The sequence below is a fragment of the Aythya marila genome (genome assembly GCF_965140915.1).
Source record: "Aythya marila genome assembly, chromosome: 6".
Taxonomy (NCBI): Eukaryota; Metazoa; Chordata; class Aves; order Anseriformes; family Anatidae; genus Aythya; species Aythya marila.
The window spans coordinates 21,916,497-21,944,490 of record NC_139047.1 but is presented as its reverse complement, the minus strand read 5'-3'; the positions used below and the strand labels follow the sequence as shown (position 1 = coordinate 21,944,490).

Here is a 27,994-nt window from a genome sequence, read left to right as displayed (position 1 = left end):
TGATCATTAATTCTTATTAATTGATTCTTAGTATACTTTGTAGCATCTTATTTGTTGGATACAGACCACATTAACAAAATACATCTTAAATCATAATGTGTGTAATTTCCAACATTTTTAAACAGTAAGATTCTCAGATCAATGTGTAAAAAATGTAAAATGTGGCCTGCAGTTAGTGCTCAATTAAATTTAAATTTTGTGACCGAAGTCACAAAAAGCTTCAGTATTAAACATAATAGTACAGTACAAGAAAGAGAATAACTTGGTTCTAAGAACAATATATGAGAGAAATGGTTTCATTAAAAAAAATAAAATATCTAACACTAAACAAAGAAATTGGAGATTTCATATTTGTTCTGCATTGCACCATATTTAAAGGTAGGAATAACATTTTATTTAGATATAAACAATAAAATACACATATACTATGAACTGTTTACACTTCCTACCTCCCACTGGACTTTCCCATTTGTTATATCATTCAAAGATACCCATGGAATCACTGTGTCTTGAAAGACCTTTGCATGTATAATCTCTGAACCCTCAATACACCTACTACACCTGACACCATTTTTTTAAACAGTCCTAAGGTAGTAGTTTATTAATATAAATCACTGTAGTGGAATAATTTCAACCTATAAACTAGCTACAATTTCTGTAGCTTAAGCATATTGTAATCAACAAAAGTTCTACAGTGAAAACTCTCAGATGCATATTCATTTTATAACACTATGATCTGTTTATAAGTAGCTATTCCTAAAATGACCAATATCAATTTGATCATATCTGAAATGTGTCACTCTTCTCAGTTAGAAATGAGACCCCCCCAAAAAATAAAATCTGATTGGAAAAAAATTAACCTAGTATTTCTATTCCTATTAAGAATGTAGATCAATTACAGATCTAGGTGTAATAAAATACTTTTTGCTGGGTTCTATTTTTCAGCTAAGTTGTACTTAGAAACTTTTACCTGGGTCTACCGAAGTGTTTATGTGTCTATTCAAATAAACATACCACATTATCCTGAATTTAGAGTTGACTCTTGTAACAACAAACAGACCTTCCATGCTTCAGTATCTTACTTGCAAATAGGAGAAAATACATGTAAAATCTGTCAATTAGATAATTATGGAGACACGTGATGCTATTTTTTTACAGTCAGAATAACATTATCCTTTAAATTTCTACAGTGAAACTCTATTCTCATTGTCACAATACTTACAGTGAAAGAGAATAAACAGTACCAAAGTCAGTAAAGGTTATTTATTACACTTATTTATTGAAAAAAAAAAACGTACCTCAATGGCTATAGCCAGTTTAACAATCCTGTGAAGCTAACACACAGAAGGTCAATTGTCATTGTCCTTCTTGGACATTAAGATAATCAATTTAAAGTCAACTTAAGGGCTTGATTTTTTTGAGATTTCTTTTAATGGAAACAGTCTGTAAAAATGTCTGAGCTTACAGCTAAAGGTAAGAGAGAAAGCACTCTGTCATGAAAACACAGAAGCTACAGTGACTCAAAAATTACACTCATGTAATCTGTTCTCTTTACATGGTTTCTTTTTTAAGATACTTTATCTTCATAAGGGTTGTAGCAGAAAGCAAAACAGAAAACAGTCACCACACCAAGTGTCAAGATGACTGTCTTATGTTCTGTGCTTAAAGACAGGTCACCAAACACACTTTTGACAGCATTGCCACCCCACATTTAAATATACTGAGAGGGGAATTTGTTCCATGGATACATATCACTGCAATGTATTTGGTCTTATTTGTCTTGGAGTGCCACTGCAAATCTGAGTGCGTACAGCTGCTGCATGACTTTGTCCTTCTCCCTTGGGTCTTTTCTCCTCTTCAAGGCAGTGTCTTCATGCTCAGGAGCTTTCACAGTGTTTAGGATGCAGCACTCTCTATAACACTTTATAATCAGTAGTCAGAGAAGAGATGAAAAACACATTTATTTTCATTTTGAGTCCTCAGTCTTCATCACTTGAAGGACAATGAGCTGCATAGTCAAAACTGGGGAACCTGATGGGCAGTTCTACCCATTTCTTAAAAATTTCCTTTGTTGCTTTCTTGTCTTCAAAAACAACCACAAAATTTCTAATCTTTAGACAAGGCAGGTCAAGACCTCGGTGAACCATCATATTTCCCCAAGCCTGCAAGTATAAGGAAATCAGAGAAACAGTCATGTCATTAGACAAAAATAAAGACAGACACCAGCAACATAGAAGTATGAAAAGAAGTCATTCCTCACTTGTCCACAATCTTTACATATAATTTCCACATTTGTCTGGTTATCAGCATGTTTATCTTGCAGTGTCTTATTTTCTCTTGTATGGTAAAGATGTCTGAAAAACAGAAAGCAGCGTGAGTCAGAATACATTGGTTATTGGCTACAAATGGCCCTAAATGCACAGTGACTACCATTGCTGAAGTCAGATATGAAACCCAGAAGGCAGTAACCTCTGTTGTGCACATTCAGGAGCCAGAGGCAATGCAAGGTCCTATTTCATGCTCCTAAGTAACGTTGAAATGTAACTATACTTCATGTTTTCTTTTGTAACATTTTTGGAGGTGCATCCTCCTTCATTAGCAGCAGCAGGCTTTCAGTTACAGAGTTACAGTAAGGGATAGTTTTTTGTTGTTGTTGTTTTTGTTTTTCTGAAGTGCCACTGAGCTGTCAAAGACGACGTCTGAAAGTTAGAGGTTTTATTTTACTCCCTGTAGTCCAACTTTACCCCTTCACAGCATCATTTCATTCTGTCTCTCCAGAGATGCAGAATATATACACATTCTTATATTATTTAATTTAGGGAGTTCTTGATTTCGTGAGTTACTATCATTACTATCAGCCTGTGCTGAGAGGTTATAATAATTATTACCTTATAGTTTCAATTATAACTGTACTTTGACTGATAGCATTATGTTGATGAGACAATTTCACAGTAGAAGCAGTCTAATGTTTAGGTCTGCAGCTAAATTTTCATTTTTTCAGCATATGAGTACTAATTTCTCATTAAACTCTTCAAAACTTCTTCATTAACATTACAAATTATACCAGTGATGTGTCTCAATGAAAGGAGAACTTTGGAGGGCTGTAACTTGGTAGGACGATGTCTGCTACATAACTGGAGCAGACTGATTTGCATGTACATGCATAACAAAGCATGACTGATTTGCAGTGTACAATACCAATTACAAAGTTACTGTAGTAAACTGAAGTTGAATTAAAACATTTTCTTGGCCTCTTAATTTCCATTATGACTGGGAAAAGAAAGTCACCTCTTTCAGCACTAAAAAGTTAAACAGTTTAATGGAGGTAAATGTTTAACAAACTAGATGGCATGGTATCTCTTGCAATGAAGATTCGAAAAAGCAAGAACACTGGGAGAAATAAAGGAAGTGTGTGACCAGTACGAACATTCTCCGCATGTAGAGCTGTCAATCACAGGTGATTAATAAGTTGTTGATGAGTCACTGGTCATGGTTCACACTTTTATCCAGGGTCTGTTACTGGTGTAACAGTGTAAATGTGAGACTCTGCACTGGGTAACTGGTATTCAGCTTCAGTTGTTGTTACTCTGTGGAATACGCACCACAGTATATAAGTGACCTAGTTAATATTACCACAGGAACTATCTTTTTCCGAAGTTTCACACCCTGCTCACCTTGAAATAAGGGGAAGAACCAACATTTCCTTCAAATTCATTAACTGTAAACTCAAGAGAATTTATGACTTGAAAATATTGGGAAAATATTTATTTATTTATTTATTTATTACTTACTGGGCCTATAGGGTTACAAGCCTTGCTGAAAAGAAAATCTGTTTCTGCTTGAAGGAGACAAAGTAGTTCATAAACACTTACTGGAAATCTTTTTTCACGCTGACATGATGCATGTTTTCAATAACTTGTATATCTTCTCCTGAACATATCAGCTTGTGGCAATTCTTGCATAGGAATGTTATTAGTGAAGGGTTTTTCTTATATGTTTTACGCTGATCTCTTTTTGCCTTCATTTGTTTTTCCATTATACTCTGCAACTGGAAGCTCTCAATCTAGAAACATAACAATTAGAGCACTGTAATATTCTAGTGTAATGACTGTAGCAGACTAATAAATCTAAACATTTATTTCCATAAATTCCAGAGCCTTACAAATAAAACTTATTCTGAAAACTTAAAATTATACTTTCATAAAAAATATCTTTCTGCCTAATAAGGTGTGACTTCTAAAGAAAAAAAAGATACTGTGAAAAAGCAATTGCCTTTCTCTTTATTTTACTAAGTACACTAATCAAATTTTTAGTCAATTTTCCCAACTTGTGTGTTTCTCTGCTTACCTACAAAAAAGCAGACTTCTCCAAAGGTCCAGAAACATAGATTATAAAACAAGTATTGGCAGAAGGATTCAAGGCCATATTAGCTAATACTATTTTGTATTTCTACCCTTATATCTACCCTTAAGTAGATTTCAGGTAGAAAGTATTCGTTACAGTATGCATCAGACTTCTTCAAATGGAAAGTGTAGAGCTGCAGTAGATACCTTATTTAAATATTCTTCCTGCGGCATCCTCTGGACACGCTGAATGGCCTTATACATCATTTTCTCACGGTAAATATTTACGTCTTCACGTTCAACAGCTCCTGAGCCACTCGAAGCCACAAGTGCATAGGTGCTCTCATCAGCTCGAGCTCGACCACGGGCCTACGATTTGCAAAGAATATAACATAAACAGCGTAAAGTTCCCTAAAACACCAAGCAACACTTGTTCCTATTTTTGTAACAGAAGACATGTACAAGTCTTACTACAGAGAGACTCCACGGAGCAATTTTTTTTTTCACTTAGGCAGATAAAGAATTAGTATTAACAACGTTCTCTTTCTGTATTAACATTAAAGATACCTGTGAGATAGTATTCAGGAGATTTGTGATTAGCATAACATTTTGTGAAGCAGAAACTTTGTCACCAAAAAATAAGCATGCATTTAAATATCTCAAATGTGCTTACAAATTAACTGAGAACATGAACAAAACTGGTATTAAGATATGCAGTTATATTTTTTTTTAGCTCTCAAGAGTACAAATGTCTTTAAATTTACATATTGCCTTTATTATAGAAACTGGAAACTATAGAAACTATCCTCTTTTTTTTTTTTTTTCTTTTTTCCTTTAGGGAATGTGTGCATTGTCTAGTGTTTGTAAAGTGATAAATATATTGCTGGTTGATCATAGGCTGGAAACATGTGTGGGGAGGTTGGAAGTAAGATAAAAGTCCAAAAAGTCCATCATCCACCCATTACACAAGGACAGAAAGTCAATTTCAGCCAGGCCTCTGATCATACGAGAATACCTTTTCTATACCAGGCATAAGACAGCTTACTGGTTGTGTAGAACTTTAAATGGATTTCACACTGCACCACATGGATGCAAATTTTATATAACATGCACTTCATATAGCAGGAGACTGGTACCTGGAAATGAACTTTGTTGCAATAACATTTTCTTTTAGACTGCAAATATTCCAAAAGTATTACCAAAGCCCAGGAATATGATTCACCATTTGCATATTCCAAACAGAAAAGAACTTTAAAAAATAAGTTAGGTATGCAGTAAACTCTTACCTGCAACATAGCAATTTCATTAGTGACAAGGCCATAGCGAATAACAATGTTACACTCTTTGATGTCCAGGCCTTCTTCAGCTACAGTAGTAGCAATAAGTAAATTTACACTTCCACCTCGAAATTTATCAATGACTTCCCTTTGCTCATTCTGTAAATTAAAAAACATTGGTATATTAACTTTCAGTATTAGTTTCTGACAGAAGTTTCTTGTAATGAAGAGAATTAAGGAATCATAACCCAATCATTCCAGAGAGGAGTGCCAAACTTCAGTCACTTCAACCACTGTATTTAACACCTTTCAAGATCACAAATAAGGAGTTTCTTCTGAACACACTATGCGTTCAGCATTTGTGAGGGAGTTGGGGGCAGACACCTATCTTTTAAATGTAACTGAACTTGGACCTTTTTACCTAATGATTCCATTTCATAGACACTAGGAGTTTTGATAATACAATTCTTTGCTCTATAAAGTTATTTATGTATTTACCCAGACATTACAGATATCTACTACTTCAGTATTATCATCTTTAAGTACAGCCTTCAGTACTTTCAAGTCAAGTTCCCAAGTACTTAAATTTCCTCAAAATAATGTATTTTTTTTTTTTATCTGCAGAGCACCAAAAAACACGGAGATGATGTACATAAAAAATAAAGCATCCAAAACATGGAATTTTGAATTAGATGAACATTTCAAAGACGCTTTAGCAGTAGCAGAGGGACAGAAGCTTCCTAAATACCACATTCAGTTTCAAAATACAGAGGCTATTGCTTTGTTTGTGCAATATGGTACAGTGATTAAAGAACATTTTTTTTTTTTCAAAAAACAAGCTTACTTTGTACAGAACAATTCCTATACATTTTTTTGAAACTGAAAGAAACTGCAGTAAATAGACTCTGCCCAGCAAAAAGTAACACCATTATTGTTTAAATGCTGAAGTGGCAATTTTACAGGGTGTAAAAAGCAGAACAGAGCATTTAGTATACTGAAGCACTTTATTTTGAAAATATTAAATTTGAATGTATAAATAAATTGTCAGAGAGATGTTGTGTATGAAGTGAACACATTGATATGAGATGGAGTGTTGAGTTATCAATCATGGAGTTTTCATGGTTTTGGCAAATTCTCTTTCAATGACTGTGTCAGTATGAAGTATGCATATAAACTGGAATAAATTGATTAAATGATGATATCAGGAAAAGACAGTCATCCTTAGCATTGTAATTCAGTTTATCTTTCAATTTGTCCAGTAAACTATAATTTGAATCACTGTTGTCTTAGTAAGTGTGACCTTATTTAACTATCATACTTTCCTACTGCCATTTTGTTCACTTTTTTTTCTTCCTATATCTCACTACAACTTGTGTCCCTTTTTGACTACATATTCCTCTAGGAAACTTTTTCCCTGTTACTCTTGCTGTCATAGAATACAAGCACCAATAAAAGTTGCATCTCGTGGAAATAAAATTAAAATACTGTTATTCACCTAAGCTATACTTTATGATTGTAAGATGCTGGCAGATTTGAAAGTAGAACTCTGGGCTCCAAACTTCAGTCCTTTGTTCTAGTACTAAACCAAACTGTTTTCTCAAAATAAGTACAGGATTTTAACACCATATTGAATAGTTCTGTACCTGAGTCATGGGTTTAGTTTCACTGTTGTGTCCAGCACCAATAAGATAATGAGCCTTAATCCCCACTTCTTCAAATTTTGGGTTATCCATAATCCACTGGAATAAGGCAAAAGCACTTTGCCGAGTCTTTGTGAAAATAATTCCTCTGGGTTCTTTAGTCTTTGTGAACTCCTCCATTAAAGTGTTTCGCAACTTTATCAGTTTCTCATTTTCATATTCTGGCTTTCTAGCCAACTCTTTTAGCTGTTTCTTTTTTGCTTTAAAAATAGCAAATGTAAGTTAAAAAACAGTACTATGTAAAATAAAAGCTCTAGGAAAAACAACAACAACAACAACAACAACAAAAGAGAAAAACAAACAAAACAAAGAGCAACTTTCTGTACAGAGGTTGAAAGGTTCAATGAATGACTCTCTTACACAGGCACCATTGACCAGGGAGGATTCCTCACACATTTTTTTTTTTTTTTAAATTTACATTTTTAATATTTAAAAACTTATGTCATGGACATATGATTACAAAAAGACAACACTAATAGTTTAAGAAAGGAATGGGGGAAGCTTGTGTGTTAAGATATTACAGCCACTTTAATATAAATTTCCTGTGCAGGTTATCGTGTGAATAATCCACCTTGTCCAGTGCAGTGGTAGTCAGTTTATCCAAAACTGGTACTCTGCATTTGCAGTAGCTTTCTGACTACAGTCTCATTCATATTTTAGAATGTAATCACACATAAAGCTACATACTCATAAAGCTATACATATCTACAAAGTAGATATATGTAACAAACACCTATAGTTTTCTCATGTATTTAAATCTACACTAAGAGCTTCAGTAACTTTACTTCCCAAAGATAAACTCCATTCTTAAAAGTTGGAAACAAATTCCTTAGATTTCCTTCTACTACTCCTGGCACAATCGGTGATATAACTGGAACAGATTGGAGTATAATTTCCTTTTTGCTATCAGTTTCTCTGAACTTCATTTACACATGGAAATGAAATCACTCTAGAAAACTATGTTTAATTTTTAATTAGTTTAACTTTTTAGTTCTCAGCAGCAATTCAATACTGAAATTCTAAGGCAGTGGGCACAAAGACAAGTATGGATGGTGAGTAAAAAACACAATGACATTACCTCATTAATCTGTCTAAAAGTTTTTTTTTTTTTTTTTTTTTTTAACATTTCCCAAATTTGTTAATGGTGGCATTCTAAATTTGTAGTTCATGAAGTTAGATTTTACTACAGCATGAATCCCATTTTGTTTTGCACCACCCAGGAGCCAACTTGTCTACCTTTTTCTCATTGTGAAGGCAGTAAGGGGAAAAAAGAGGCAGAAAATATTATTGTGCAAAGTACTGCATTAATCCTAGTTCCAAGGCGAATGATCAGAAAAAAAGGCAACTACTGTTGGTCTCTGCAATTTAACCAGCTGTTTAATTCTCTCAGTAGCTGCTCTTTACCTGGAACTTACTCAGGATCATTATTCCCATCTCTTAGTATGCAGTCAATGCATACTAAGTATGCATACTTAGTATGAGAGGTCTTGTTAAAAAAGGGGCATTGCACGTTACTTTGGTGTTCCATTTGCTCAACTTTTGGTCCCTCAGTAGTATCTAATGGAATATACATTCTGTCTGCCTGTCAGAATGTCCTCAGGGTCACTTCATTGGAGAACAGCAGAGAACAATTTTTACTTAGTATCAGAAAAAAGGAAGTGTCCTTAGGCTAAAATCAAAGAGCATCTACTACATGTTGGGACATGATCACACTGTGACGTTGTTTAATGCATAATAAACAACACAGCAATCTCTACAAAGTAATAATTAATGAGCCCATGCAAATTATACCATTAGGTTCTATGGATTTTAAATATTAAAAATCACCATGTATTTCAAGCTTACCATGAAATAAATCTATTAGAAATTCATCTGTTTCATCCTGTTTTGATACTGCTGGTTCATCATCATCACTCCCTATTGTTTTCTTGCTTTTTTCCTCCTTATAAAAGTTATTTAGGTGATTGTATGCATCGACCATTCGGATAGTGTCATTAATTTGCAGAGCATCATTATATTTCTTCAAGTGTTCTGCACAGACACGTTCCTTGCGTTTTTCTTCCTTTGCAGCTAAAAGTCAACAAAAAAAACAAAAACATGTCTATGTATAAAATAAAACAAAACAAGAAACAGACAAATTCAGTCAAGATATTTTCCCTATACAGTTACCTTTTTTCTCTTCTCTAATCACCCACTGTTCATACGGCTGAGATCCAAACTCAGATTTTGGATAGAGTTTGCAATAGTTTTGAATATCTGTCATGATCTCAATAATTCTTTCTCTGAATGGATCCTAGAAAGAAATGGATTACTAAAGTAAGCAAGCATCTTCAAGCAAAAAAAAAAAAAAAAAAAAAAAGTACCGAACTCAACTCTTCTGGCTTAAACTACACTAAGTAACTTCTTAAAACCTAGAACTTGAAATTCAAAGCTGAGTAAGGTTGCTAAGAGTATTAACAGTTATGGAAATCAATAGCTCAGAACATTATAAAAATTAAACTGCGAATATAACATTTTTTAGTATATATTATGTCACCCCAACAGAAACATGGCTCAGAAGGACTTTTGACCAGATATCTGACAAATATAAATGCAGTAAATGCAGATATGTAAAAATTTAGTTTCATTTAACTTTACTGACACTTTTCCATCCAGAGGAAGGCAGAAGATAAAAAAACTAACACAAATTAGCACTATGGATCACAGTAAGTCTATAGCAAAACAGCATTAGTCAGAAGTTCTTGACACCATACAACATTCTTTCAAAGGGAAATTAAACTTTAATACCAATTTGTTTGACAAAACATACCTTTCTTTTGTCATCTGCAATCACGGTCTTCTTAAATGGCTCCTTCACCTGATTTTTCAGTTGGGAGGCATGTTCTTCAACAGTCATGATTCTACGTGCATCAAGATTGGCACAGATCTGTAAGAAAATCAGGGATTATTTATTTTAATGTTTAATAACTTATTTGACATGAAAACTGAATTAATGTAACATACTTTCTCCTTCAGATTTTTTTTTTTTACATCATTTTGTGTATTTTCTTCCCACAAAAATGGCATGCAGACAGTAAAAGTATGAAGGACTTTTCTTTGAAAAGTGTTTAAGAGAAGCTATGCAAGTTACTTTTTAGGCCAGAAGTGATTCTTGCACATGAAATGAAGCTTGCAGATTGGGGTGAAAAATAGGTACATTGAAAAGGAAAATATACCATCAATACTTTGGAAGAGAAAATTTTGGAGCACAAAACAAATAAATAAAAAGAATGGTGAAACTAAATAAAAGAAAATATATGTTAGTGACTAATTCTGAAAGTAAAAGCTTGTCACAAAATAAGAAAATAATTTGAAATGATCTTTGTTGGAAGAGGAATAGATGGAGAAAATTTCAAAACTAACTGCACAACTAAAATGGACTTTTCTGCTTTTGATCTCTCCTGAGAAGATAATATGCACATTTCTGTCAGTGAGTATGAAGTAATAAGGGGAAACTTTAAATGTATTATGAGCAGATGAAAAAAAAAAAGTCTGGCAAGCAACCTTTATGATGTCTGCAGCAGTAGTTATCTATTTGAGGTTGTATATTTGGATTACATTTCTTTACATAGAACCACCATCTTATCATTAAGATTTCACAGATAATGAAGAGGAATTCTCTGCTTTTTCCACTGCTAGGAAGATTTGTCCCAAAATACCTCATAACCATAACTACTTCAATAGAGCCTAACAACTTCTTGTACGCCTCACATACTCATTTCACATTCCGTTTCTCACAAAATCACAGAATGGTTGATGTTGGACAGGACCTCTGGATATCATCTAGTCCAACCTCCCTGCTCACAATGTGTCCGCTATTCTTGTGCAAATCTTACTAAATAGGAGGTTTCACTGCAGTCCTGTGTTAAATTCTCCTTTTGTATCAGTAATAATATCCATTGAATTTTAAGTAAAATAGTTTCTTTATAGTCACAGATGTTTTAAATACAGAATTTAACCAATTATCTCCAGTCAGGCATATATGCAACCACACATACTACTCCCTTCTCAATCAGTAACTAACTGCTGTAAACACATTTGCTTGCTACCTGTATCTAACAGGTACATTGTTTAAATATTCAACTACATTTTTCACTTTCCTGAATCCACATGGAAGCCCAGCTTAGTTGCTCTAGAAATACAGACATAAAATACTGTGATCTCACTAGGACTTAAAATACATGGTAAATTCTAATCCAGCAACATAAAGAGAAGATTTTTATTAATTAAAAACATCACTATTTTCTGGATTTCTTGCCTTTGATCTTGGATTGTTTTGTTTTCAAGTGAGGCAATCTTTTTACTTCCCTATTTATGTAAGCAACCTTTATTTGTACAGCAATGTCCATTAATTTGTAGTGGGACAATTTGCTAAATGGCTCTGAGCTGAATTTCCATATACAAAAGAAAAGAATCAGATGATATAATTGAAGCCTAACACTATACAGATTTACTTTAACAAGACACTGTTCCTTCAGTGATTTGCAAATATAAGGGCTATTTACTTTTAGAATATGTTCTTCAGCTTTTGGGTTGGAATTTGCACCTCCTACTCCAGGTGAGGCTGTAAGTCCCAGAATCTGAGGCTGTGGAATCAATGGTTTGTTTTCTTTCGCCAGTTTTCTGTTCTTCATCTTTTCTTTTATGTAACGTCGCATTATATTGTTGTAGACGCCTTCCTTTTGAGTGTGATGACACTCATCAATAATGATGAGTGAAAAATCTTAAAAAAAAAAAAGAAGAAAGAATAATTATGATTAATTTTCTTTCAAAGGTAGAACTGTGTGAGTAAATCTTTGTACAGGTAAGCATGGTGCTGAAAAGATCCAGTTAGTTTGTTTGAGTCCTAATGCATTAGAAAATTTACAGAACTGGAGGAAGGGGTGGATAGGAGCTGTATATATTTAATGAACTTTGGAATTTTTGCTGCACTCCTGACATATAAAGTAGTTTTTCTTTTCAGATAACGTAGAAAGCTTTTCTATTCTTGCAAAAACAATCTGATGGTATAAAGAATTTTGGACATGTATTTTTAATAACCAGTATAGCAGATAGTAACCACTAGTAGGAACATATTATAGTTCTACACTATCTATGCTATCTTTTATAAGCATATCCGTAAATGCATTGACAAACTACATACATATAATTTGTCTATGTGAACATACGTAACATATTAGAAGTCTTTCAGACACTCTAGAAAGTCCTGTGCTGATCAAAATATGCTTCAATTTTATAACAACACAGAGATTGTCCCCCTGTTTCTGCCCAATTAAAAGACTTACATTACTCTGTGGATGTGTCATTGGAAAAAAACAAACAGATGGAGAGGGCACTACTGATCATCTCGCTTTTGTAGTTGAGGAAACTGATGAAGATTCAGACTATGATTTTGTGGTTTTTAGTTAGATCATATTTACATGAAACAGGTAGAGTACAATATGATAAAGTATTTTTTCTTTGTTTTAAATCTTGCACAAACACAAAGAACATCTCACCTACATATTTACATATGCAGATACTGAAATATATTTTAAGGTTCTTATTTCAAAGACTCATAAACTATTTCTCTAGCAGCAAAACTGGTTTATGGAGCTCCCACCCTTCCTCTAACTAGCTAGTAACTCTCTATGTTGAATTCCCTACAAAACTGTGGCAATGTCTGTAAAGCAGATGACTGAAATGATTTGGGTTAAACTCATTTTTTAATTTAATTTTTAATCAGGCAATTTTCATGCCCTTGTTTACACATTGGTGTGCTAACACTGCTGCATCACTACAAATGATTTTTGTGTCAACCAGCAGCAAAAGTTGGAAACTAACAGAGAATTAAAATAATCTGAATGGGCCCTTCTGCTGGGGAAAATATCATGTAATATATTTTCAGATCTTTGAAGAACCTGAAGAAAGGTGGAAAGTGAACAGGGGAAATTTTATTTAGATATTAAGCCAAAGAGTACCACTAAGAAAGCAAAATATTGCTCCACATCACTGGGGAAACGTGACTGTTTTCACACAAGTGGTCTAGGAAGCTATTTTGGACTGGAGTTTTGTGGTTTCAAACCAAATTTTCTATTTATTTCTAACATTTCTACATTATATATATAGATCATATGTATTATAACTTTCTATGAAGGAAACTTTGCAAGGTGTGAAACCTCATGACACAAGCTTGGGACTCGGCCCAATTAGGCCAGCAGTTCCTGTAGAAGCATTTAGGCACCTCTATATGGTATTCCCAAATAATTCAGATTTGGGAAGGTTTACTGACTTAGTGGAGGTGTAAATGACATAAATACAACAAAATCTTTGGAACTCTACCTAAGATAACGAAAAGGTATTCTGCGGGAGGGGAGGTAATTCTGGGATACTCGAGTGGCTTTTTTAGGACTTGGTTTGGATCAAGCAAGTACTCCAATCAGCACTAGGCACTGACAGACACCATGCTTCCCTGTTGTCTCTGTAACACTCAGACAAATTCTTGTTTTACCTTAATTCCCTTATTTTGAACATTGTAGCTCTCCCATCAGCTATCTCCTATCCCATCTAGAATAGAGTTGACTATTGGTCACTGCAGCCCAAATCCTGGAGCTGAAGTCATGTTTTGTTCCATCACTGGCAGATAATACAATTTCCTTTCTGATCTCCCAATAGTATCTCCCACTTTAGACTTCTGGGCTAACAATATAATTCATCTCATCTTCTACTTTTTGTGCTCTGCAACTTCCTTTGTCTGTTGTAGGAGACCATTGTAGCTGCCTATCTATATGTAGTTAGAAGTAATCCTATCTCCACATGTTAGCAAAATGGCAAAATTTTAAAGATTACAACTTTTATAACAGATTGGCTTCTATCCCATGCTTCATTGTATTTCTCAAACTACTTACTGCATTTGAGTTTTTAATATTTTTTATACTTCTATTCATGGCTTCTACATGATATAATTCAATGTTCTACCAAGCCTGTAAGCTGAAATCAGTATAGTTGTATTTGCACAAGGTTGTGCTTGAGCTACATAAAATGGGATGCACAACAGGTGAACTGCAAAAGTCTAACTTGGCTTCAAAAATTGCAAGCACATTAAGATCTGTTTTTGACTCTCAGAGTACAGCTTGCATTTATAAAAACAGTCAAAAGACATTAACTACTGAGTTTGGCACATTTTTAATCTGCAGTTTTCCAGAACTTTTGACCTTCTGTAAAAATTTCAGAATGAAAATCTTGCCTGATAAGTGGACACCTTCTTCATCTTCTTCAGTTGCATTTAACAGTGAATTCTCAAGAATCTGTGCTGTACTGATGATTACATCATATCTTCTGACAACTTCAGGAAATGAGATTTTCAGCTGAGAATCACCACTTAAACCAATAACCTGATACCAACGTTTCAGGAATGGATTAAACTCTTTTCGTAAATGCTGTTCCACTAACGGTACCTGAAAAAAAGTTTCCAAATAATTTATACCAGAACATACATAGGATTATAAGGATTATAAATATATACCTATTTGCCAGAGATGTTGTTAGGTGAATATACACTCTGTGCAAAACATACTTTTTTTTTTAAAAAAAAGTAAACAAACCCTTATTCACTACACAATAGGACCTGAAAAAAAAAGGAAAAGCAAATACTAAAAATCCACAAAGCAATCCCCTCTCTTTCTCATCAACACTGTTCTCTGTCCATTGAAGTATTTATGTCTGTACTTCTTTTCATTCCACAGGTCTTTTCCCAAAATGTTCATAAAAACATTTTCCCAAAACGTTTATTAAAAAAAAAAAAAAAAGTTCCTAAGAAAAACTTTTTGCCCCAAGAACTTTGGCTTAACTGTGTCTTGGAAAGAACAAGCAATGAATGCTCTGGCTCTTTGACTAAGCTTATAACATACTAACAATTTTATTATCATAGGAGAATAGGGATATCTTTTAATCTTTCAATAAAATTATTAAATGCATTTACACACTTTAATATTACCATAGAAAAACTTTAGTTTAGGTTATATGCTCTGAATTTAACTGTAAAAATTGCAGTTCTTATCAGAAAATCTGACAGAATATTACCTAACTAGTTTGAGACTCATTAGGTGGCCTTCATTACCAGATCCAAACATAGAATGTGAAAAATATATTTTTTAAATGTTATTTGATTTTTATTAATCCTAACAAGAAATAAAACTTTTTCCGATAATGTAGTTAATTGGCTACATGCAAATACTCATATGTGCTGCATTAAATTAAAATCACTCATGTTTTCAGCAATATAATGGAGATGACAGTCTATAGTTGTGTGCCTTTAAACATAGCTAAATCTGGAGAAGCTGAAAAATGTATTTACATTCATTTTACAAGTTCTTTACTAACAGTGCATGAGGTTTGCAAAATACTATTTTTTTTTTAAACGTACCAACATACCTTATTAACAAGTACTATAACTTTTCCAGGTTCTGATGCTCTTTTTTTCTTATCCAAATGATCTTTGGTAATATAAACAGCCACTCTGGTTTTACCACTGCCTGTAGGGAGACATATTATAATATTCTCCCCATTCAGTGCTGGCTTTGCAACTTCCATCTGGTAGTCTCTCAGTATCAGATCTGGTTCAGGTGAAGCTCTGCTCTCCATTTCATCTTCATCTAAGGGTGCAAAGAAATATAAATATCAAACAGGAAGCATTTATCAGAATATTGAACAAGTGACAAATGAAAAATATAAATTTATTATGAGATACATCTTCTGAATAAAGAGAAACATAGCGTGTTAGCATAGGAAATGCTGTTCTGTGGACCTGTGCTTATATCCAGTTGCCTAACAGTGTAGGTGGAATAAGCCACAATATGTCTTCATTCATCTATGTTAATATGATTATTATTATGTATGAATTCAAATGATACAATTCAGTAGCACTGAGAACAACAAAAGTTGTGTTCAGAGCTGTAGTATGCATAATGTAGACAATCTTATGTGATGCTCTCTTTCATCGGTACTGAAATTTATTTGCTTGCATGTGAGCTACCTTTTTAAATACCTCCCAGAGGAAGAAAAAAAAAAAGAAAAAGATGTAGCCATAGAAAAAGAAAAAGAGATAGGGACTACTTAAAAATAGATGAAGGGAGTTATAAAGTATAAAGATCAAATAGATAAAATTCAATCGCCCATACAAGACAGAGCTAGCTGCAGAATGTTACCACCTATTCAATGCAAATTGTGGTGCCTCCAGACTGACTCATACATAATGCAGTCTGAGCTGTTCACTAAAAGGCCATGTGCATTTGCCACCTAAAGGCCAAAACCTTCCATCTATCATGTAAAATGCAATGGCAGAAAGTTCATATTTACTTCTCACAGATAAAACAAACAACATTCAAAAGTTAAAAGGGATGTCACAATTTCAGGCAGTGAGAAAAGCATGTCAGTTCTCTGAGTTTATACATATTTAGGAAGTCAGAAATTATCTATATGAATGTAAGAAGTATTTACATTAGTGGGGTTCTGCGCCTTTTTTCTTCTACAGATATGTTTGTTTATCCTGAACTATTAATTATCCTGAACTTGTACTGTTGTCAGCGAATAAGAGGCAGAAACCCTACTAGACTAAAAATGAGGAAAAAAACCCTCTAGTTTTATTTCCTGATGATATTAAATGAAGAATCATGGGGCTTTTATTATCACTGATGCATCATATGAAAAATAAGTGTATTTTTCTAGTAAACCTTATTCCATTAAATAAAATTAAACTAACAAAAAGTAATGAAGCTTGATAAAATACTGCTGATGGAAACACCCGAATACCATTCCTAAGTGTTTTTTGCTTGTTTTGCCTTTTAGTGTGAGTGCAGCACTATCTGGAACACTGGGAAATTTACACCAGAGAGTACTTGCTGTTACTTATCTGACTTCTACTACTCTCTTTTGAGGAAGAACACTGTTTGCTTTCTGGTTGACTAAATACAATAGTTCAATCATATTGAAACTAGCACTTTATCACCCATCTGTTTAGTTAAATTTCAGTATCTTAACATCCTCAACTAACTATCCATGCCTAAAAAATATTTAACTTATCTCTCTCCTAGCTTCCTTGGCTCCTGGTAAGATAAAGGCTAATACAGGAATCTTTTCACAGGATATGATTCCATTAAAGAATTTTCATCATGCACAGTAAAACTTTAGGGAGGTTGTCTGCCTTCATACAAGGCTCATAAACTGCTGCTCTGTGCTAAAAGAAACATGATAATTATTCTTCTATTATCCTAATTCCAACATTTTTCTTAAATGTAAAATGATCCTTGCATTGAAAAGGGCAACTAAATCCATAGGATTCTTTGCTTTAAAATCAAACTCCTATTAGTGCATTAAGATCTATCCAGACATCAAATACAACAGCCATACTGCAAAAATTCAAATTATAAAATCCAAAAATATCACCAATTCCATCTGTATCTCCACTATTTTTCTCATATTTGCTCTCACTGAGTTTAAGCATGAATGTTTTTAAAAACTTTTCAACTATTTTTAAAGCTCAAATGTAAACAGAACATGTAATAAATAACAAGTAAAAAAAATCTGTTCTGCATTCTTCACATAACTGTAGTGATTTATTTTTTTCTGCTGGACTACTGGACATAGCCAATGCTCAACTAAATGTGAGATTTTTCAGGAATATTAAAGGTTCAGGCCATATATTTATGTATGTGCTACCACACACCAGTAGCCTGTATCAGCCTGCCCAACGGATATAGTGTGTCTGCTCACAAAATGGAGAAGTTTCTGTGCCCTGACATTTCATGTGACACAGTGAGAAAAAAGTCTAGTGTGACTGATGAGTCACCTCAGCACAGAAGTGCTAAGTATATTCCTCAGAGTTAACAATACATAGAATAAAACCCTATATGTAGGGTAGCAACAGATTTGAGGGGTAGCAATTTAGATTTGAGATATCCTGAATCTTCTGTGCACTTGTAAAACACAGGATTTTTAGTTTTAAAAAGGTTGAAACTATTCTAAAGCATTTTCAGTAAACACTTTGTAGGCTTATGACATATTACAACTTTACTTGACTTTACTGATCTAATACTAGTCTCTTTAGGCAGAGTTGGCTTGTAAAGTAACCCAGATTTTTCTTAGTCCTTGCACAAGATATAGGCACAGAACAAACTATATACAGGCTGGTTTCTAGAAGTCAACTGATTCTTGAATTCAGTGTAGGGCAAACAATAACTGCTCACCACGGAAGACAGCTGCAAATTCTTTCTGCCTGAGGTTAAAAAATAAATAAATAAAAGTGGGGTGTCTTTTACAACAGCAGTGTTTAATTGGTTTCAGAGTTCATTGCAAGTTCACATCTGTCTGAAAAGTGTTATCTAAACACAATCTAATATTTAGTTTAATGCTACATTTCATTTAGAACTTGCAAGTATTCTTAAATGTGAGATTTGCAAAGGTCTTTGGATATTAATCTCCATTGATTAGGTTACTTTTACAAACAGTGCTATTAAATTATTTAGGTCCAAAGTAGATCCTCATTATGGTTCTGCAAGTACGCAGGAAATGTTGCTCCTCAACTTCTGATGCCTCTAAAACCTTTCCAATTCAATCCCTCTTATCTCCCCAGTACAGGATCCAGACACAATTTAGCTTCTTCATTAGAGCAAAAGAAGCACATACATGTGGCAGTATTATGAGTATCTGTACAGATAACTTCACTGGATGACTTCCAGAAGTTCATTCCAGTCTGTGTGATTGTATTCTGCATCACTGACCATTTGTATGATGGCAATGTTTCGAGACCTATTCAGAGGATCCCAGTAAATCAGCTCCTTTGGGGCTTGAAGTTAAGTCCAGACCCATAAAAATGGCATCTGTTTACCAACAAAATAAGAGGAAGTTTGGTATATAAATACTGTTGTTGGAGTTCACAGTAAACGTTTTCCAGTTATTTTTGGTTTAGCATAGTCATAGAGGGCCTACCCTCCAGAGTTTATTTTGCAGTTACTCAATAAGAGAAGGGAAACGTACCTGAATTACTGGTTGTACTGCTCTGTCCCAGGTTTTCATTCATGTTACTGACACTTCTATCTTCTGTAGTGACATCCGATTCTAAATGAAGAAACAGAAACAAATGTAGTATAGTATATTTGCTATACGAATATACATAGCCAGTGTGTCATTTACTCTCTCCCTTAGTTGTCAAAATGGGCTAGACAAATGTCTGTCAGGGATGGCTGAAAAATAATTTCCTTTCCTATGGACGAAAAGATGGATAAGGTGACGGGGTTCGTAATTTAGTGTAGTCAGGCATCTATTTTCTGTTTGCTTAGAAGTAAGGGTCCACACAGGACCACATGCATGATCACCTCTAGTCCTATGTTCCTTTTCAGAAGGGAAAAAAAGTAAGAAAAACATGTTGGACAACTGGACACACAATAAATCTTCCAAACTGATTGCAAGTAAAAGCAGAGACCGACAATTCTGTTACACTCAATACAAAACTTGGACGCTGGTACAGAAATCTGGCAAGTTTCCTGCAGATATTCTAATGTTAAGATCTCCCTCTGCTGGGCAATCAATATATTGCACTGATTTTTATTTTTATTTTTTTTTTTAAGCCACAAGTGTAATTTATACAGATTTTCCAAAACACGGTAATTCTAACATCTGAAGAGATACACAGAGTTCTTCTAGAGAAATCTTCTGCAAACAGACTCATCCTCCACTGTTTGTCAGCTTGCCTGCAGCACTCTGTAACTGAGCTCATAGTGTCCATAAGAAACAGTCAGAATAATTACAGTGACCTACATGTAATTATCTCATAGAACTTGTGTTCTATCAAGATTTTTTCAGTTTTTCCTTATCTATTTTACTTATTGTCCCCAACAAATAATTGGTACAACAAAACAGATGCTGTGAGAGATTAGAACTAAAAGGGAAGTCTTAGATCATTACTCCTAAAATACATTACAAAATCTTGTAATCTTGTAAGTGAGGTAGAAGTTTCACCTAGTCTGCCTTCAGTAAAAATGCAAAGTTTTGACTTCCCTTTTATGCAAGCTTTGGTCTCCTTGAAAGGTGAATGACTAAGTGAAACTAAACAGCTATTTCATGAAAAAAAGCATAATATAGACAACTGAAATGAAGCTACCTTAGCCAACTTAGTAGTCCAGTATTTGGTTAAGTCTTATTTTCCAGTTTACCTGACATAACCATTAAAGAAAAGGCAAATATCTGTCTTGCTGTCCTCAGTTTTCTTCTTTTATTGCTTACAAACCTCAAAATCTAATTCAACTATGAATCTCCACCACACTTTAAGCACATAAATTAAAAGGCTAGTTTCCCAGAAATCAATGTAATCAAAATAAAGGCACTTAAAAAAATGCATATTCACAGCAGGACCCTGATTTAAATAAATACTCCCTACTATTATTATATAATAGCATGTATTTATTATCACACAAAAGACAGTATTGCCCTGAAAATAGAAGAAAACATCACCAGTTATAAACCATATTCAAAGATTTCTGACAAAATATTAAGTAGCTTTAGTAGGAATTCAATTTCTGAAAGTGACACTGCTATTGCTCACTTTCTAGTAATCCATGAAATTAGGAAAGAAAAGATGGAATTATGGTCTTCCTTCAAAAATGACCTACTAGAAGATGTATATGTAACAAAGAATATGTATTAACAAAGTATTTTATACTCAGTTATCCAAGTTACAATCTGCAGAATGCATTACAACAGAAAACATTAGTGGTAAAATGAAATGTAGAATACTCGTCTTCCAAATTAAAGTTGAATAGCATAATATTCTCCTGTTTTGATTGTATTAATCTTCTTGAATTATTTTAAAAGAAAAAAAAATTAATCATTTCCAGAACAATGAAGATAAAAGGGCTGATATTCTAACAGCTGTCACTGTCACTTTATGTCACTTTGCACTAACAAATAAGTATAAAGACAATGGAATGCAATGAAGAACATAGAAATATTCATTTTTTTGTGTTTATAAAGTCTTTCTTTCCTGTCATGTGACTGGAAACTGGTCAAAACTGTCCTACTTTCAAATTAATGGTTGTTTTTTCCACTCTGAAGCATTAAGGGGCACACTTTGTAAGACATTACTGAAACTTCCACTTAAAAAATCAGTCATCACCTTATAGTATCACCATCAGTTATCACCTCATAGTAACCACCAGTTAGTCAGATTTTCATGGAACTTTCATTGTGAACTGGAACCAACAGCGGGCAAAACACTCTTGAAATCATGGCTTTGAGCATGATGATAAGGATGGAAACAAAACACATTGGCTTCTTTTTCTATCTGTATTTTTCCTACAATATAATTATTCATTCCAATCTACTTCATTTTATTAAACAGATCTTGAAAAACACAGCTGCTATTTATTTGAAGTGCTTTCTATACAATTAAGAGAAACCTCAATTCAAGTGCTCCAATTCTGACCTTGCAAACTTTAGTGTTGTATTCTGTGTATGCAGCGTCTTATCTGTATTCTTGTACAGACAGTTTTCTTTCTAGTTTTCTCTCAGACTAAATTGTGTATTTCTACTCTACCTTTATGACCCTATGGCTCTGTACTGGGTCTGGCTGTGATGGAGCTTCTTTCCAGCATACTTTCTTCTCCTCCTCTTCATCTGAGGAGGAGGAGTGAGAGAGTGGTTGTGGTAGAGTTTAGCTACCCAGCAAGGTAAAACCACCATGGGCTCTCTTACCTTCTCCCTGACTCACTATGTCTTATCTACTGCAATAAAAGGGTCAGGGGAGTCTTTAGATCCAATGCAAAATGCAGGAATATCAAGTGATTTGAAAACAATTCTTCCTCCTTGAAATTTGTCCTCAATATATGGAGGAATGGTGGGAGTGTACTGCAAAACTGACAGATCAAAGTGCAAATTAGGTGGGTTCCTAGCCTACACGGAAGTAGAATCTGGGGTCCAGTTGTACTTTTACCTGTCTGGTCTAAAAATAGTCAGGTAAGATCACACTAACAGCAGTGAAAACCTATCCAGAGCAAGGCTACAATTAAGAGCCTAACTTGCCCTGAAACAACCCTAAGAGTAAGGATAACTTAGTTGGATTCATTCTGAATCATCAATAAATATTTGGCACCTCTGTTTTATAAGGCAAAATTATGTTCTAATGCAGGAAAACCAAGCTTATATTTCTGCTGCAGTCAATAATCCACTAATTGCTATAAATCATTGTAATATGCTGTTAAGATCACGCTAAATGAAAAATAAGCTACTACTGTTACACACTGAACGGCCACAGTTTTCAGAGCCAAATTTTTCTTGACATATTCATGTTTGATGAAAAAAAGAGCAACCTTAGTTGTCTTACTCCTTTGTCTGAGTAAGCCCACTAAAATAATTTCAGGCACAATTCATCTCAATTGCAACTATTGTTTGAGCTGCATCTGAACTTGTAACAGATACAAATGGTTCCTTAATCATACAGCATATGTTTGAATCATCAGTTCCTGGCTATATCTGGGAATTGCTGCTGGTAGTTGCTATTGCTCATGATCAACTCCACAGGCACATTTTAAAAAGTGAATCCATACGAACACGCCACAACAATTTCTTGGCAATGTCCTTCTAAGCCGTTCTGCACTGTGCTAGCAAATAGGTTTCTGAACTAGCTTGGTGTAGTTACTTTAGGTGAAGCTTTTTCATACCTTTCAGATTAATTAGTTCAAATATGACAACATTCTTTTTTGAGAGCAACTCCTTTGAAGTGAAGTAAGCAAATTTAAAGATCTGTCCCCTAAGTTGGTACTGCAGTTAACTGATAGGACAAAATAGAATTTACTGCTTCCAAGAAATCAAGATTTACTTTTTCCATTAATTCCCTTCACATTGAATGTAGCATATGTTCCCGAATATTTGAGCAAGATGGGAACTAATAAACTAAGAATATTCTCTTAGTTACTTCCAGTTACTAAAGTTGAACTGGTACCAGAACAAAATACCAATTAGTGGACGTACCCAAAACTACAGAATTCTTTTCAACAGATGTTTCCAATACACCATTTTCACTGACAGAACCACTATTCAGATTTTCTTGCTGTTTCAAATCCTTCACTCCAGAATGTCCTGGTTGGCTTGCAGCTTCTGTTTCTTTGTTTGTACTGTTCTTCACCCCGTTTCCTTTATTATCTTTTCCTATAAAGTAACAGAAGAAATAACATGGCACTATAAAAAAAAATATTCTTTTACTGTGTAGCACAGAAACCAAAGAATTAGTCTGTATTCAATATGCTTGTCACATCAGCACAGCAGCATGACATATGGTCTTGACAAACGGTAGTTTTGAATTCTAATGCTTTCATAAATATTTATTTTAAAAGTTATTGATCATAAATCTCTTCTGAATTCTGTAAGTTTTGTAAGGTCATTAACAGATGTACCTTAAAAGAAGACTTCAAAACCTTCTCATAAAACTGAAAACCTGCGAGAACTTTCCCCAAACGTCTTCCTGCCTTCCATTTCTTTGTCTTATTCCAAACACAAAAATGATTTCTCTCTGACTTCGTAGAATCACAGAATATCCTGAGTTGGAAGGGACTCACAAGGATCATTGAGTCCACCTCTTAACTCTACACAGGACCACCCAAAACTCAGACCACGTGTCTGAGATCTTTGTACAAATGCTTCTTGACCTCTGGCAGGCTCAGTGCTGTGACCGAGGGAGCCTGTCCCAGTGTCCAACAACCCTCTGGGTGCAGAACCTTTCCCTAACATCCAGCCTCACCCTCCCCTGTCCCAGCTCCGTATCATTCCCTCAGGCCCTGTCACTGTCCCCAGAAAGCAGAGCTCAGCGCCTGCCCCTCTGCTCCTGCTCCCCTCGTGAGGGAGCTGCAGGCTGCCATGAGGCCTCCCCTCAGCCTCCTCTTCTCTGGGCTGAACAAACCAAGGGACCTCAGCTGCTCCTCATATGTCTTGCCCTTTAGACCCTTCACCATCTTGTAGCCCTCCTTTTAGTAATTAGTGCATGTACTATGCATTTATTATTTTTTTACCTGATAGCAAAGTAATGAAGACAAGAATTTAAGCCTGACAAATGTGTAACAGAAAATGAAACTTAGGACCACAGTACTGGTTGATCTATTCCCACCATCTGACTCACTTAAAAAATTAATTCTCAAATATCTTATAAAACCTATGCTGACTGCAATATAAAACTGGGGGTTGGGGTCTCCTTTTTTCCATATTTTAGCATGGAGGGTGATAATTTTACAATATCATAATCACTGTACAGGAATAGAAAGTGGTAACCAAAAACCTCAACCTCTTACTTTCATTTCTGTAAATAATGTTTACTAGTTTATTCTACTACTTCCAGTAAATGTTATGCAATATATCTTAAGTCCTATCAATGTGTTATCCCCAAGGAGATATGCTCCAGTCTACTTTAAAATACCAAATGTATTTGTAAACCATGCTATAAAAGAAACATTAATCTTTGTGGTGAAAGAAGAATCCAGAAAAGGCTTGTTTTATTTGTTCAAAGTAATCTTCTATTTATTATGAATGATTATCCAAATATCATATTGAAAACCAATGGGTTACAAAAGGTAAGTATTCAGTTTAATTACAATTTTGGTCATACTGTTGTAAGTTTGATATTGCTTAATAAGGATTTCTAGTGTTTAAGAATCTATCAGGTTAGCTGTTAAATAACTTCATTCTGAAATCCTCAGACAACTGAAAACATTTGTCTTTTCACTATTTGTCTATAGTGAAATCAATATGGCTGGAACCCTGCATTGTTTCCAAAGTAAAAGCTCAAAAAGAGATGTTAAAAAAAAACAACACACATTATTATGGTGTAATAAGATGATTACCTCCTGTATTTCCGCTTAAATCATCTGCAAGGTCTTCATGTTGTGTTTTACGCAGAGCAACCAAGAAAGGAGAGAACCAATCCTTTTTCTGCACTATTCTACTCAATAGCTCTCTTGCACCATCTCTGTTCCCACGAGTTTCAGTAACAGCACTGATCTGGTAAAAATAAAATAAAACACTTTGAGACAGAATTTTGAAACAGTTTAGGGAAGTTAGCAAGAATAGTATAACTACAAAAGTATTTCCCTGTCATCACTAAAACATAGGAACAAACATATATGGTGGGCCTGACAATAATTTTACTCACCAGCAGAGTTTTACTGCATTTTTGTCCAACATCATATAGTTTCTGGTAGTATACATAAAACAAGAGATCTGAGATTTAATTGGAGAGACTGGTGGTACTGGAAATGGTTATAATAACAACCATTATAATAATCTTTTTTAAGGAACATTAATGGGTGTTCACATTGGTTTAGGAACTAAACCAATTGCTTCTCGTTGCTTAAGGAGAAATAATGCCCTACAGCATATCAGAGCTCACACTTCATCTATAGCATGACCTCATACTTAGAATTGAACATTTCCCTTCTTAAACACTGGCTTCAACTTCCCAATTCTCACTTAAAGATATGATACAAGCACAATACAATAATACAAGATACAATACCCTGTTGAAAGTGACTACTGCCCTCAAAGAAGCTATAGAAAAGTGTTCCAAGGATGTCATGAGCAGAAGTGGGCAGGTGTTCACAACAAAGAAAAGCACTGTTTCAAAAGTACTGCTGCTTGAGACAGGTGTTCAGTCTTCAAGGGCAATTTCCTCAAGGCTTAAGAATCATCCATACTGATATGCAAGAAAATGGGTAAGCATAGCAGCTGGCTCAAGTTTTGCCAAACAGGGTGAAAACCCCCTCACTGAGGCTGAATACAAAAAGAAGGTGTGTGGGCAGTGGGAAGAGAGATGAGTTAAACAAAGGTGGAATATAGCAGGACTACCCTGGGATGTCATTCATTAAGAAAGCCTAGGCCCTATCAGAATTGAAACTGGCAAGGGTCTGAAGAGTAACAACTTAAGCTGAAATACAAGCAGCATAAAGATGACCAGGGAACATGTGCACCCATTAAGGAATGGAGCCAATAGTTTCCTAAAAGATTCCTGTCTCCACCTGCTGCATTACCATGCTTGGCTCCCCAGCTCTTGGGGTGCAGCTAGCCCTTGCTGCTTCCCGACAGTCACCAATCAGATGAATTGGTGACTTACATGACTCTCATTTAACTGACATGAGCATTGAAGCACCTAAACAGTTGATGCAAAGTTCAGAGTGCAAGTATGACATAATTCTACTGTTAGTTTGTGAGCTTTTGTCTTATTTCTACGCCAAATTTATCTCTCTCTGTCTCTCTCTCTCTATATATTTCTTCTTCTAGTACTGTTTCAGGATATCAACTTTTTTACTTTTTTGGTTTCAAGTAAGTTTCACACTAGTCCAGGCAAGCCATTCTTGGCCCAGTGGAGTAAACACTGGCAAATGTTTTTGTCAAAGCCATTACCCTTCACTTGCTCTTTCTTGTCAAATTGGTATTTCTGCTCAGCTTCATAGTCTGCTGCTGGGTGTGATATTTCTTAGTGAACCTAAGGCAAAAAATAAAGGCGAAGGAAGGTCTTGTTTTACTTCAAATGTTCCCTAGGACTTTATAGGCTGGCACAACTTTCTGGTATGGTTCATAGGCCAAAAGACACTTAATTATCTCCTGAGCCAGGTGTCTGTCAAAATGATAAGTCATAGTAAAGTTGGCCAGACTCCTTCCACTTACATACTGGTCTATTCTAACTCTCTGCTCAAGGTATTTACTGTCTGCCCCTGGTTGTTAGCTGGCATCCCATCTGCTAGCCAACCTCTTAAGTGTTCAGCAGCTTACCTGGAGCACCACCCTTTAGCTTTTTACACTTACATGAGGCCACTTCTTGCTGTGGTGCCCCACAGCTCCTGGGGGTGGCCAGCATCTGTGGGACTGCCTGGTGCCCAGCCTGACAGAATGGGCCACTTACCCGTTCCAGGTCCTCCTCCTGGAAAATGTTCATCTGCAGGCACATCTCGGCCACCTGCCTGGCCCGCATCTTATCCACTAGGGTGGCGTGGAGCAGCTGCACCAACTGCACACAGAGGTCGTGGTCAGCCTCCTCGGTGGGCGAGGGCAGCTGGCTGGGGTTCACGTAGCTGGCAGCCAGGTTGCAGCCGCTGTTCTCCAGCGCCTGCACGAACTCAGGAAACCAACCTTGGTCGCGGGGGCCGCGCTCCACGGCGCGCAGCAGCTCCTCGGCCCCCTCCACATCGCCCCTCTGCTCCGCCACCACCCGCACCTTCTCCTTCTCCTCCAGGCTCAGCGAGGGCAGCCAGTCCAGCACCGGCAGCACCCGGATGTATTGCTTCAGCCGCGGCCTGAAGCAGGAGATCATGTAGAGGAAGCACTCGTCTCGGCACTCCGTCGACATGGTCGCGCTGGCGGTGCCCAGGACGGGGTCGGGGGGATACTGCAGGGGTGGCCGGGGAGCGCCGCAGCCGGGGTCCGCCGGCAGCCCGCCCGCAGGTCGCCGCCCCGTAAGCCGGCTCCTTTCGAGCCCTTTCGGTTTCGTTTGCGGGCGGCTGCCGAGTGCGGCTGCCCAGCCCCTGGAGGGACGGGCACGGGTAAGTGTCGCTCCCAAATGTTTGGAAGGAAACTTTGAACGGGCACCGTGGGTTTAAAGGCCGAGATTTCGCTTTCCAGACGGGGG

The 27,994-nt window shown here is 35.7% G+C and overlaps 1 protein-coding gene across 1 annotated transcript; it reads right to left on the bottom strand.

Annotated features, from left to right (window-relative positions):
- Positions 1-18: 18 nt before the first annotated feature.
- IFIH1 (interferon induced with helicase C domain 1) lies at positions 19-27,994 on the bottom strand. The gene is made up of 16 exons (XM_082762844.1): positions 27,272-27,994; positions 25,218-25,374; positions 23,359-23,535; positions 19,372-19,452; positions 15,772-15,992; positions 14,585-14,795; positions 11,865-12,082; positions 10,130-10,246; positions 9,490-9,613; positions 9,166-9,390; positions 7,264-7,520; positions 5,630-5,779; positions 4,551-4,712; positions 3,873-4,063; positions 2,261-2,354; positions 19-2,162 (listed from the first exon to the last, which is right to left on the bottom strand). The coding sequence occupies exons 1-16, from the start codon at positions 27,713-27,715 to the stop codon at positions 1,980-1,982; spliced, it is 3,012 nt and encodes a 1,003-aa protein (XP_082618970.1). The 5' UTR covers positions 27,716-27,994; the 3' UTR covers positions 19-1,979.

Bases quoted from the DNA above. Each gene is read 5' to 3' on its own strand.
- IFIH1 (XM_082762844.1), bottom strand. From the start codon at position 27,715: ATGTCGACGGAGTGCCGAGACGAGTGCTTCCTCTACATGATCTCCTGC. The intron at 7,521-9,165 runs GTAAGCTTGAAA...CTATTTTTAAAG, and splicing joins TCTAATAGATTTATTTCATG to CAAAAAAGAAACAGCTAAAA. The intron at 4,064-4,550 runs GTATCTACTGCA...TTATGTTTCTAG, and splicing joins AGGAAGAATATTTAAATAAG to ATTGAGAGCTTCCAGTTGCA.